General features: G+C 46.3%; 4 protein-coding genes across 4 annotated transcripts; 2 read left to right on the top strand and 2 right to left on the bottom strand.

Moving 5' to 3' along the window:
- Positions 1–50: 50 nt before the first annotated feature.
- F4822DRAFT_426826 (uncharacterized protein) lies at positions 51–2,513 on the top strand (the record flags this gene model as incomplete). Its single annotated transcript, XM_051460634.1, has 4 exons — positions 51–641; positions 713–844; positions 898–2,207; positions 2,402–2,513. 4 exons carry the CDS (start codon positions 51–53, stop codon positions 2,511–2,513), a joined length of 2,145 nt encoding a protein of 714 aa, XP_051316747.1.
- Positions 2,514–3,039: 526 nt separating this feature from the next.
- F4822DRAFT_395018 (temperature dependent protein affecting M2 dsRNA replication-domain-containing protein) lies at positions 3,040–6,895 on the bottom strand. Its single transcript, XM_051457407.1, has 6 exons — positions 6,555–6,895; positions 6,040–6,076; positions 5,650–5,984; positions 5,499–5,596; positions 4,015–5,447; positions 3,040–3,957 (listed from the first exon to the last, which is right to left on the bottom strand). Exons 1-6 carry the CDS (start codon positions 6,559–6,561, stop codon positions 3,672–3,674), a joined length of 2,196 nt encoding a protein of 731 aa, XP_051316746.1. The 5' UTR covers positions 6,562–6,895; the 3' UTR covers positions 3,040–3,671.
- A 428-nt stretch (positions 6,896–7,323) lies between these two features.
- Positions 7,324–9,142, top strand: F4822DRAFT_395017 (2OG-Fe(II) oxygenase superfamily protein). Its single transcript, XM_051457406.1, has 5 exons — positions 7,324–7,687; positions 7,826–7,939; positions 7,999–8,015; positions 8,084–8,234; positions 8,289–9,142. The coding sequence occupies exons 1-5, from the start codon at positions 7,520–7,522 to the stop codon at positions 8,922–8,924; spliced, it is 1,086 nt and encodes a 361-aa protein (XP_051316745.1). The 5' UTR covers positions 7,324–7,519; the 3' UTR covers positions 8,925–9,142.
- Positions 9,143–10,000: 858 nt separating this feature from the next.
- F4822DRAFT_168328 (nitrogen metabolite repression--responsible protein) lies at positions 10,001–12,299 on the bottom strand. The gene is made up of 2 exons (XM_051453253.1): positions 10,388–12,299; positions 10,001–10,244 (listed from the first exon to the last, which is right to left on the bottom strand). The coding sequence occupies exons 1-2, from the start codon at positions 11,738–11,740 to the stop codon at positions 10,206–10,208; spliced, it is 1,392 nt and encodes a 463-aa protein (XP_051316744.1). The 5' UTR covers positions 11,741–12,299; the 3' UTR covers positions 10,001–10,205.
- Positions 12,300–13,224: the final 925 nt, after the last annotated feature.

The following is a 13,224-nucleotide window of genomic DNA, read 5'->3' as shown; positions in this document are numbered from 1 at the left end:
GTACGAAATCGATTCACCTCTCTCCAATTCGGTTTTGCTTTCTCGCCATCATGGTTGGACGTCGACGTAGGGCGGCGTCAACCTCGACAGTCGCAACTATAGACGAATCTGCCATACCATATTTCACAGAGGAATCAATACTAAAACCCGCCTCTGTCCGAGTGCACACCGACGATTGGCCGTGCTTTCTCCTCGCCGATGCGACCATATACCACCAAGACGGTACATTAGCGAACCTATTGCATGTTGATCTAGAAGGGCCGTTGATTGTTCGTGGAAGACTCGAGATAGAAAAAGACCAAGAAAGACACTTAGTGCATAAGAATCTGAAGGGCCACTCACCTTGGATCCAAATACAGAACAGCTTATCATTCTCGATCGGCTTGAAGGATGACGGACTACCAATGCCAGTACTTTGGGCTAGCGGCCTAGCAGGCTGGTTCGAAATCATCCCTTCAGACGCATATCGAGAAATATGCGACAACATGTACCAAGGCATATCTCTGCATTATGCTTTATTGGATGCATTCGAAGCTGCTCTCGAAGAGCTTCAAGAGGAGCAAAAAAAGAAGGAAAAGAAGATTAAGAAGACTAAAACAATTGGCGATGTCAAATTTCGTGAAGAAATCTTCCTTTTCAAAGTATGTATATCCCTCTACCCCATTTACGCCAAAGGCCGTGTTTGTTAAATTGTACCTAATGAAATACGCAGTATGCTGTGACTGTCGGTGATGGCGTTACTTTTCCGGAAGCACTACAACGAATTAGCGATCATGCCATATTCCTACTTTCACATTTCCCCAAGGACACCCGCTTCTATCAGTGGATGACTAAAAAGTTTCCTGTAAGATTGACTTATCCCCAGACTAGGAGATAGCGACTTAACGTGAGGTGTAGGACATTTCAAAGAAACTTGCCGGAAAGGATTCTAATGATCCTAAAAATGCTTCAAAGGCGGATTCCGGCCCCTTGACTGCAAAACCGTATAATCCCGCGGATAAGTCTAATTTTCTTGAGGTCGCCGATAGTAGGGGTAAAACTTCATCGCGAAACTCAGCACCGAAGACGCTGCGCAGCAGCGAAGCCTCCAGTCCGGGAGTGGTCAACGTGCCGAGCGACGACCGTAGGCATGCTAAGCCTGGTAGGCCTAGGAAAAAGTCACATCGTTCTGATGTGGTGATGCGCGATGCCCCCCAGGTATCCATTGAAGACGACACGGCCCGGTTGAGCCCGCAGCAAATCAAAGGACATAATACAGGAGCTCCTTCGGACGCCGGGTCTTCTCTATCTGTTTTGCTCGAGGTCTTACTAGATATTCGTCGAGACATATCGGAACTATTCGACCAAGGGAAGCAGAAGAAACACCCCGACGAAATCAATTATAAAGGTTGGTGCAATAAGCTCTATCTTGAGTTGAGCATTAAGAACCCTAAAGCGCTACCTGAGGTCTGTGAATATTTTGCGTCAGACCTTGTACAATTACTCTCACCAGAGTGGCACAACAGCCAGTTCTACCAATGGCTCAAAGAAAATATCAACACCAAGCCCAAGTTTGAATTGATCTCGGAGGAAGATATGAAGCAAATCGTAAGACGGAAGAAGAAGGGTAAGGCCTCTCACGAAGACACCCACACGCCCACACAAGAACCAGAACCCACTACGAAAGTTGGGGAACAACAAGCGTCCGGTAGACGTCTCCCTAGAAGAGGTCGTCCTAGCGGCAAAGTAGCGGGACTACGTCTTTCTACCGGCGGCAAAAAGCGTCTACGTCACGAAACGTCTGACGCAGATGAAATGGACATTGATGAAGATGGGATATATAAGACATCTAAGAAGTCGAAATATTTTGGAGACGAGCAGCTGGATGAGCATGACGAAGACGAGAATGATACAGACTCATCTGCAGTCAGCGACGATGAGGACGTCGAAAACGAAGGCGACGCTCAACTTGCCAGAGTAGTAATCCGCGCCGAAAAACTACCATCTACCACACCTACAGGTCCGGACCAGACATGGACTTGCGAAGAACCTGATTGTGGTTACGTTGTTCGAGCTGCCGACCAGGAAGAGGGTCAAGCCCTCATTAATCAACATTTCGAGGCTCACGAGAAGGATGCGCAAGAAGAGGCCGAACGAAATGCGGCTAGTCAATCCAATCTTGAAGGTCTAGCTCTCCAAGAGTCACAAAGGGGGCATCTCCCCATTGAGTACGTCATATTTCCCTCTATTCTTGATTACCCCTCGTTGTACAACATAACCCAGCAATGTCCGAGCATCGTTGAACCCATGGGTCTATGCGGATACGTACCTAGGTACACTTGCGCTCTAACTTTACCCCAAAATAGCCCTTCCCCTGCTAAATATCACTTCACAATCGAACGTAAACTAACAGTGTTTGCAGTCACCTCCTAGCAAAGATTCGCAGCATAGGAGATAAAACACAAAAGCGTGGTGAGGTACGACTTAACGGCGAGATCCTACCTCAGCCCATTAAACGCGGTCTCCTAATCTAGGCCTAACTCTTCTTTCAGTAACACGGGGCCCATTTAAACTTCTCTCTTTTTCGGTAAACGGATTGGCGACGATGGTCATGATGGATGGATGATACCCATTATTATACTTACAAGGCGTTATTAGCATTTTACATTTGAGGTTGAAGACGGGTGGTTGGCTATTAAGAATTGGAGCTCAAACTCTGGAAGACCACTGTATATGGTTAAGCTTCAGGGTCACATAGCCTGAAAATAAGCAAATAAAAGATAAATAGAGCCTTGCTTAGTACACAGTATCATGAAAACATCGCATACTCTAGAGAAAGGACTTAGCATATTACGTCTATTTATTCTCTATTCTTGCCTCACTATTTTCCATTATTTTAATATTCAGATATATTCAAACTCATGAAAAGAGAGCCAATGAGCACGGCGGAACTATACCGTATTGATAACTAGGCGTATGGGTTCAGAGGTAGTTTCATATATCAGTCATTTTCAACGTGTAAATGTCACATATCACCAGAATTAGAACACAAGATATGAGTTAGGTGCCAACTAATTACTACCTAGTACTAGAGCTGAACTAGTAGATATAGTAATAGTAAGCAGAATTGTTCGTTAATTTTTCACATTTGTTTGTTCATTCGTCCGTTCGTGATCTCCTACCCGCCGAATTTCCTCTACTAAACCTGCGGATAGGCAAATGAAAACTTGCAACCGAACGCTAGCGACAAAGCAACTCGGAAGCCATAGGTCCTGTCCCTTTTTTTCCCGACCCAAACGCCTCGTGGAATCATAAAGGGGCCTCGGAGTACTATTGTTCCGCAAAGGTGAGATGAACGGTTTCAAGAGTATAGATATCACCTGAGTTAATCAGACCAACCCAGGATAGATCGATGCAAAGTCGGGATGAAAGGCAGCCTCATGAGCTGAATAGCACATACAACCAACTAGCCGAGTACTATAAGGACTCAATCATCTGTCGGAATAAATGTGCATGATAATCAGTTTCCTCGTCGTATGACTAATGCCAAGAGGTCTTAGCTAGGGAATGCCACTCGCACACGTAGCCGCGCCACCATTGAAGACACCGATCTTGCACCACAGAGGAACATCTTCGAGGTTAATCATCGGTAATTCCTTTTTCTTCGGCTCTATCATTGGTGGTTCGCGAGCCTATCGCCGCAGCTTGAGGTATGCGGCAGCTTTCTCCCATGCATCCTTATCGACCGAGATGTCATTCGATGTCTTTAACGTCTTGACACCTGCATGAATCGCGTCGAAGAAATCAAAGGCTATTCCCATGTCTTCGAAGAAATGAGTTGCGTAGGGAACGAATGTACCAGGGAAGCTGGCCTTCTTCTTATTTCTCTCTACTTCACTCTCCTGGGGATGGATGTCGTCAAGTAGCGTCTTAATGGCAATACCAAGAGCAACGTCCGTATCGTTTAGGAAAGGTAGCCTAGATAGTGTTAGCACATAACAAGTCCGTAAATATCAATTGATCGCGACAACATACTTCTGGCCTATCTCCAAATAGTCACTTCGCTCTCGGTCCGTTTGCGCAAACAGAAACATAGAAGCCACAATCGCTTCGATAAGATCTCTACCGGCTTCGCGAATAGACGAGGATAAAGATCGGAAGCATAGGAAGTTTTTGCTCAGTGGGCCGGTGTAACCATTAGCCTGGTGGCGCAACTTCAATAGGATCGAACACCGACTAATAAGCAGCAAGCTCGCCTTGTCGTCTTCACTACCATTCATAGGAAGGCCGTTCAATTCGGGGTGCTGGTTACGGGTGTTCAAGAGGTCGAATCTGAGCAATTCATAAGCTAAAAGGATGGCCTCAAATAAGCCGGGGACCTCGTTGTTCTTAGTGACTGTAGGCTCAAGTGCCTCTAGAGACGTTGCCAAGGCCTCACCCCAGGGTGTAAGTTGATGCTTGTCGTCTACATAGCCACGTAGGTGAAGGAAACGCCAAATAGTAATTGAGGAGATTAGATCCGCAGAGGCAATTCCCTTAACCTTATCCTTGGCGATTGTCCTCTTTGCGAATTCAGGGTTCTTCAATGCCGTCACTTCATAAAAGATAGAGCCATGCTTGGCATTGGGGTAGAACTTCTGCGCAACAGCGCTGTCCAGGTTCCAAGTGTGAACTCGGGCTGAGGTTTGGTTTTCTTGCGGGCGGTATTCGATTTTGTGGGAATATTTTTCATCGTACCACACCTTCACACCAATCGGCTTATATTGTATACCTCTGTGCAATCTAGGGAGTAGAAGGCTAAGAGCAGCCTCTCTCAGGGGCATGAGTTGGGTGGCCACTAAGCGCCTGTATTCATCCGACTTAACTCCGTCGAGAGTTGGATAGATGACAATTTGACCATGAGAAATCCAGCTGAGCATACGTGCTCCGATGAGGCCTGTGTTCAGATAATGGAAAAGCTCGGCCGGTAGTTGATAACCAAGATATTCCCAGTTATCTTGGGTTAGTGTATCAAAGTTATGAACTTTGATCTCTCCAGACTCGTCTATGTAGACGAAGTGATCGATGGTCATCCTAGCCTTGCGGTATTTCTGTAGCCAATTTGGATCTCTGCTCTTACTAAGGATGTCGTTGAAGGAGTTGCAGGCATTCGCGACCGACTTTTCCGATGTACGCAACATATTAACGGCGTCCTGAACGGAAGGAGGCTGACGAGCAGTGATCTGTGGTTCCTTTAATGGTGGGAATGTAGATAGGAAAGTTGTCCCCGCCATCAATAATGCGTCGATGAATAAGGGCTCGGTTACACCTAGAGTCCTGATGATGCTCTTCTTGGAAATGGCGCTGAAATTGTTATTATCCCAATCAATGAATCGGATTACATAATCCTTGATGGGATATAGCAGTAGTTCTTGGGAGCCCATAATGGCCGAACATTGGTCCGAATCGATCAAGTCAAAATAGGCCAGCTTCATACTCGTCAGCTACAGGGGGATGAAGTTGGCTAATGCGCGACTTACTTGCGCGGAAGCGTTGAAAGGAGGCACCAAGAAGTGCAGTCCCCGGCGCTTGAGAATGCCCTGGAGCAGTGGGAACAAGTGATGAATAGGGTATGCCCCTGCATAAAATCAGCCATATGCCTAAGATAACAGGGCAGGCTGGCAGTCATACCTCTGTGAGAGCCAAAAGCTGAAACAGCTTCATTAGCCTGACTCTGGAAGTACAAGGTCCAAGCTTCATCAGTGCCCGTGATCGCTCTCTTTCCCCTCTGAACAGACACATCGTCTTCACCTTCAATGGATTGTCCGTTGAATACGAAGAAAGGAGTGGTCTTATTTGCGGCCCAGCTGTCAAGGTCGTGCTCGATGTGCGACTGTATGCCGGTTAGGCCACCGAGAGCCGGGAGTAGTGGCTCATGATAGGGTGGGTTGTCGAGGAATAACTGCAAGTAATACGACGCATCGACCGCAGTGGCGGTATCCTCGAGCTGGCCGAGGTCGGCAGTCCTAAAATATCGTCAGCATTTGTGTTATTAATATAGTAGAGAATGTATTGGCTTACACAGCCTGCTCGTTGATCCAGTGATCTTCGAATGAGCCTATTTGACAATGTTAGCAACGAGGTTCAGAAGTACCCGAGTAGTCGCTATGAAGCGTCAAAGCAGCGGAGTAATCGGAGTTTGAAGCGCCAAAGCGCCATGTAGACCCCTTCGTGGTTACCCGTCAAGCGTGGGAAGCGGAGTCTTAATCGAGACCACGAGGCGGCCTCCAGCAATAATCGGAAGAAACAGTTCCCAACGAAACAACGTAACGATCCAATGTGTTTCGCTCCTCAAGCAATAGAAATTCGCGAACTCCCCATGGCACATCAAGAGCCGACCTGTCGCAAGTTTTGAGTCGCATCGCATCGGCCGAAGGAGAGGTAATAATAAATGCGTGGAACAGGTAACGATGATTCAAGGTCGTCGAGCCGTCGGCAAAGATGCGTAGGGTGGTCGGATACGATCGTAGCGGTAGTAGCTCCAGGAGTAAAAGCATCCCGTCAAAGTATCATAGAAAAGAAATCATGGTACTTACTCGGCATCTTGGAGGGAATATCACGCACTCTGCGCCAACTGAGAAGAAGCTATACTTCACGATTCAAAATCGCAGATGGGAAGCAGATAGAAGTTGACAGATGGTTAAAAAAGACGGCCGGTGAATTGGCGATGGAAATGGAGGCGAGAATTAGGAGGGGGGAGCGGCAAGGTAGAAGGAAGAAGGAAGAAGAGAGTCGCACCTTTCTCTCATACTATTGTTAGAAGGATATGTATGGAGGTAGGTGCGTAGATGAATTGGTGAAGGTGTGAGGTGAGGCACGATTAAGATCAAAGCCTCGCGGCAGGTAGTACAAGGGTTAGGGATTAGCGGCTGGGCGGCGTGCCTGCCTGCGTAGATGGACCCCTGGAAAATTAATGGGCACTAAATTTTTTTGGTTGGTACCTGCCCAGTCAACGAGGGGTAGCTCTGTTTATGTAACCGGGCAGCTGGGTGCACCTACCTAACATCTTATACAAGTACCTACCTATCTAAGTACCTAAGTAGCTCTACATTTTCATCTAATCACCTAATGAATGCGTAACTATGATAAATACATGTGTATCAGTTATAGATATTGGAAACCAAGTCCTTTCAAGTTATTTAAACTGTAGTATAGAACAAGAAGCCGTGTTAAGACATTCGATGCTTGTCCTAAGGTTCGGGAGTACAGCACATTATTTCCCTTCTTTTTAGCAGCTAAAAACTGCGGGAAAGTGCCGATGACTAAGGACTTTCAGTAACCTTAAAGCTAGAAAGACAGGCCACCATCCTTATCTATTGCACCAATGTAGCTCCGTAAAGTATATTTAACATCGCTTTCAATCTTCCAGAGTTGTGAAGTAATGTTTCTTTTCTTTCTAATTGTAGAGTCATGTAATATTATTACTTATCTTTAGAATCAATCAACGAATACGAAATCAATTTATCTCATATTCGTCTCCAAGCAGATAAAAATCCTCATTATGGCTACAACTGCTACGATACCTATCATCGACATATCGGCCGATGGAGTAAACCAGGAACAAGTCGCCAAGGAGTTGGTAGACGCCGCCGTCGAATATGGTTTCGTTTATATCAAAAATGCCGGTCGAGAAATATCAATTAAACAAATAGAGAACGCATTCAATGTGGTAGGTAGCCTGTACCTCCGTCACTACAAGAGTCGGCGAAGATAGGGGTCATCTTATAAAATTTCATGTCATATACCACGCCATATGTTTCGAACGCAAAATAGATATAGCTCATCTCACCAGTTGCACCATTTATAGTCTCGTATCTTATTCAAATCCCCACCCGAAGACAAGCAAAGATGTAAGATTGAAAAGAACAATCAAGGCTGGTCCGGAATGCACACCGAGACATTGGACCCTAAAACGCAGCGAGTAAGCCGCCACAACCCACCCCCTAAACAAAAACGCCCAGCACTAATCTAATTATACAGGTAGGCGATTTTAAAGAGTAACCAGCCCTGACTCAAATGCGTAAAAATCAGCCATGAAGATTATGGGCTAACTGGAAATTATAAGGGGTTTCAATTTCGGCCCCTTCGCGAATGGCAAAGCCACCCAACCTATTCCGCAATCTATAGAGCCTTACCAGGAGCAACTTTCCGCCTTCCGGGAGGCCTGTCATGAACTCTGCCGAAAGCTACTCCTATTATTTGGTATTGGTCTAGGCGTATGAATTCTCACCCAATACATCCTTTTTCCCCTTATCTTCTAACATCCACAGGTAAACCCTCCATCATTCTTCACAACCGCCCACTCCCCCACCGCACCCTCAGGCTCCATCCTCCGCTTCCTCTACTACCCACCCCCAAGCAGCACCCCCGACGCCTCACCTGACGACGTGCGCGCCGGCGCACACTCGGACTACGGATCAGTAACGCTCCTCTTCCGTCTACGCGGACAAGCCGGCCTCGAGATCCTAAACCCCACCACCTCAACATCAACCTCAGAATCATGGTCCCCAGTTCCCGTCTCTCCCCCAGGAACATCCACCGACCCCTCTCCCCCAATCCTCGTCAACATCGGTGACTTATTATCTTACTGGACCGGCGGCCTCCTTCGCAGTACCGTGCACCGCGTAGCCTTTTCCCCTGATCCTAACATGATAGCACCTGGTGAAACCGCCACAGAACCGCGGTACTCGGTGGTGTATTTCTGTCACCCGGCGAACGACACTCCGCTTGCGCCTGTGCCGAGTGAGCGCGTGAAAGCAGCCGCAATGGCTAAGATTAACGGTGGTAGTAATAGCAATCCGTATGCCGAACCTAAAGTCCTGACTGCGCTTGAGCATCTGCAGATGAGGTTGCGGGCTACGTATCTGCAGATGTACGGGGATGATGGGAAGGCAGAGAGGAAGTAATGATTTTGGAACTGATTGAAAAGGGTAGGTAGAAATATTAGGGGCTCGGGTTAGGGTTGGGGTCGGGGTTGAAAGGTGTAAGTGTAACCCCAACGTGGAGGTCGTGGGGGGTACATGTTACACGAGGGTTAGGATCTCAATGGTACGATCTTACGATATAGTCAGATTTATGTATACCGAATATAGTTTCAAAAAATGAATCGAGGTATTAATGCTCATTCATGGTTCATTCTAATGGTAGTATTATTACGAAGGTGCATTTCCCGCGCCAATTACCCAGATTCAGGGGGGCTGTCGAAAGCGGAATGTACATCAATTTCTTTGAGATAGTATGATTATATTCTTAGATTTTCTAGATATAAAAATCGTAGTTCTACTTGTATGCTAGATTGATTATGGTCAGTACAAACCCGATTGTAACATGTACCTAGTTAGTCCTCGTGCTCAAGATATCGTCATTATGTGGTGGTGAGCGGAGCTGATAGCGACGATGAGTATAACCCGCGGGAAGCATTCGCACTTGGTTCCCACGAGTTATAAAGTTTTTCATTTTTATTTCTTTCTTTCAATTGGGTATTTTGCCTTCTTTTTTAACGTGAGTAGTTGGTATATCCATCACCCTCCCCTTAAATCGACGCACCGCGGTGAATCAATAAGTTCTACACATCCTTTATAGATTCTACCGCAGAAAACTTAACATACGGAGCCATTTTATCTTCTCGTAGTTTGAGTTGAGAAGTTGCTTTTTGAATTAAGTCCACTTCGTCCTTTGGAAATCCCGTCTCATCCTCGTCCTGTAGTCCGGTTAATGAATAACCCCGCCAACGCCGCCGTTCCACATCATCTCGATGCTCCCAAAATTTAGTTGTCATGTGTTGTCATGATCAATAGCTTTTTATAATCCAAACGCCAAATAGATAGTTCAGTGATAATCCCCCGGGTGTCGTCGAATGAGTCGCTCTAATTGTGAATATATCGTCTCCAAGAACTAAGGCATGAGTGACGACCGGACGCTACTGCCCCAATGATGCGATGCCCGTTAAAGTCACCTCAACTGAAAATGCGTTTCTATGGCTCCACTAGTGTTGTCTAAATGACATCCACCAAGTGGAAAACCCGCGAAATCAGCCAGATCTATGCAAAATGCTCCAGAAATTTTCCGTGTAAGGATGTCGAATTTCAACGTCAAGTTCCGAAACCCACCTTCTTCTAAGTATGATTTATTCTCGTGAATTCCCACAGAGTGCCGAGGGCAATAATGTCGTGTAATGGATTCGTTAATTATGCCAGCCATGACTCTTCGTCTCTCTTTAGTCCTCTCTGTGACATTTGTGGTTAGTATCGATACTCTAAAGAGATAAATTGCTCCAAATCTAAAGAAAACCCAATATGGGAGATTCGGGTACGTATCCCACTACCAAAGTAATAGGGGGTTTGAATGTTAGATACCTAGGGTTTCTTACCATTATTAACCCTTCATCCAGTGACTCGTCGTCACCACCCTCGCCGTCCTCATTATCCCCCGCGTCGTCCACTACATCCTCAGTTTCTTCGACCACATTTTCGCCTTCAAACATCCAGTCCATCCCGTTCGCCTCTTCTTCTAACGGGAAAATCTCTCGGGCATATTCCTCCATTCCCCTTGGACCTTCCCACAACGCTAAGGCATCTTCGGGGCACCTCTTCTCGAGCTCCAGGTCCCCAAAATATGGTGGTTGTTTCTTGGGATCCTTATTATTTGGGGAGAAGAGCTTTTCTAAAGCCTCCAGTTGTTCTCGATAGCCCTCTGGAATCTTCACTCTTAACTCGATAGGCCCATGCTTATAACGTACGCGTCTACCAAGTCCTCGTTCGAACGCTTGGCAGACTTCTAAGGGCGTCAGGTATTCGTATGCCAGGGCTATACGTTTTCCGTTCCATTTACTAGGGCCGTCCTTGAAGAGTTGAATGATTGCCGGTCCGACATCGTGTTCGGCATCTAGCCAAGGGAGTTTAGCTTCTGGGTGGAACGGGGCTTGCCATTCGAAGGAGCCGTCCGGCATTAACTCCATACAAAATAAGGGGTACCGGAGCGAGGTAAAATTGTTGTTGTATATGCCGGTATAAACGAAGGTAGCTGGTAACCCTATTTTACGGACATATTTTTCCACTTCATGCTTGGCTGCCCATAGAGGTAACGAAGGCCATTCGGGGTTATAAGCTGCATGGTCGGGCATGGACGAATAGACGTAGTGTTGGACACCCGCCAATTTTGCGGCGTCCGCAATCGCTTCCCCAATCTGCACTTCATTACCGTAAAATGTCGTATTTATAAAGGCTAGTTGAGCGCCGTTGAAGAGCTGGGAAATTAAAGGGCGGTTTACCAAAATCCCTGGAAGGTGTTCATGGATTGTGACATCTCTCTTATCATCCGATTCTTTTCGGAGGTAAAGTTCTCCAACGTAGACAGAAACATTCGGATTCATCGCAACTTCAGTCGCTATAACGCCCTCCATGTTGCGCAGTTGCGCGCGAACCCGGTAGCCGACGGCGGTGGCTATCCGAATTAAGGAGGCAGCTTGGCGGCCACTTGCATTTATAATGGCAATAGTTTTATCTGGCGACGGTGTGGACCGTTTTAAAGGGCGGTAGGTTAACGAATTGTTCCTAGACATGGCCGTAAGAGGTGAGCTTTCCGAGTACGAAGATCGTGTGTGCTTGTGCCTTGTACTCTGTGCCGCTGATGATGATTTAGGAGAAGAAACATTACCGCTCTCACTAGGAGCCGGCCGAAAAGCCAAATCAGTTCGAATGGGAATGGGGTTAGTAGAAGGCATGACGACGTAGGTAAACCTAATAGGTTCCAACCTAGGATGTAGACACTTGAGGGCCTTTCTGTTTTTAGAAACGACAAGTTCCCCAACGGGAGATCGTCAATGTCGTTGTTGACAGTAGAGACGAATAAGAAGAACTAGACGGGCGCGTGACGTCTAGATGATGCAAGAAGAAGCGAAGTGACCAAGGCCGCAACTTAGGGAAGAGGAGGGTGAGCTGGTACGTCCATTGAGGAGGTTGTTAATGGTGAGAAGAGCTTGCGGTGTGTGGGACGGAGGCAAAGGTAAAGGTAAGGGTCAATGGGTCCGAAGCTGTGTCTAAGGTAGGGTTGACGATAGTTTGTCCAGGTGGTGGCCCAAGTACTATGTAGTATGTATGTGGATGTGGATGTGGATGTGGTATGTAGTATGTAGCATGTAATATGGTATGAGTGTTGAGAAGTGGGTAATGAAAGCAGACAAGGCAAGGTAGATAGCGTGGAATTTCTAGCTCAGGTGACTCCTTTTTAGGACTATTAGATGAGAAAGAAGTACAGAAAATCAAACAAAACACAGAAAGAGGTATGGAGGTAATTTTGCCGGCGGTAGGGTGCCGTAACAGGACCCGGCAGAACCTGGGAGGGAAGCAGCCAGGCACGCAATATCTTAGTACGTAGACTATCTGGAAGTCTGAAAAGTGGATATACTACGGATGGGAAATTTTGAAGATCTGCAAAATCCCGAATTGAGGACCTTGACGGAGGTACCCTTTGGGCAGATATAGTATAGAGATGTACCTAAGAGAGAAAGAGAGAAAGAGGGAGAAAGAACGAACGCCTTTGGTGTATAAACCAAAATCCAGGGTCTAGTGCGAAAATAGATAATAGATAGTAGATAGACACTTCTCTCTTTTAAAGTTGACTCGAGGGGACGAGGAAGTTTCGACTTAAAGATTTGATATACGCACACGTCCGGGGCTTTATGATAAGAACTGATTGTAGGCAAGTCCCGGTGGATCGATAAAATCCTATCAAGGAGAAACAGAAATATTACATACACCACATATTATTATTATGTAGGTATGTTCAAGAAAGGGAGGGATATGTACAGAAATACATAGATACAGAAACATAGATGTACATATCACGCAGCCAGAACAACCCATGGTAGGTACATAATGTACCATAGAGACTTGGATGTAGGCTCCATCAGATGGATGTAAAGAGAAGAAAAAAAAACGACATGGAGGGTATGACGAGCGAGCGAGCGGACTACACTATGATGGGTAACCGGGGGCTCGTTATGAAATCCGGGGAACTGCCACCAGCACATTGATCTAAATGGACCCTAACTGAAGCGGATTTGCGCCCATTAGGTACATGTATACTTTAGGTGGGTTGTAGGTAGGGAGGGTACTTTCTAGAGGAGGAAGAGGGAAAAAAAGTAGAATGAAAAATAAAGTGGCGCTAGAATTAGTCGGGTACACAAAACGGAGACTAAGAAACTTT

The sequence above is a fragment of the Hypoxylon trugodes genome, assembly GCF_022578975.1.
Source record: "Hypoxylon trugodes strain CBS 135444 unplaced genomic scaffold F4822scaffold_3, whole genome shotgun sequence".
In the NCBI taxonomy this organism is placed as follows: Eukaryota; Fungi; Ascomycota; class Sordariomycetes; order Xylariales; family Hypoxylaceae; genus Hypoxylon; species Hypoxylon trugodes.
This window is presented reverse-complemented; position numbering and strand designations above follow the sequence as displayed.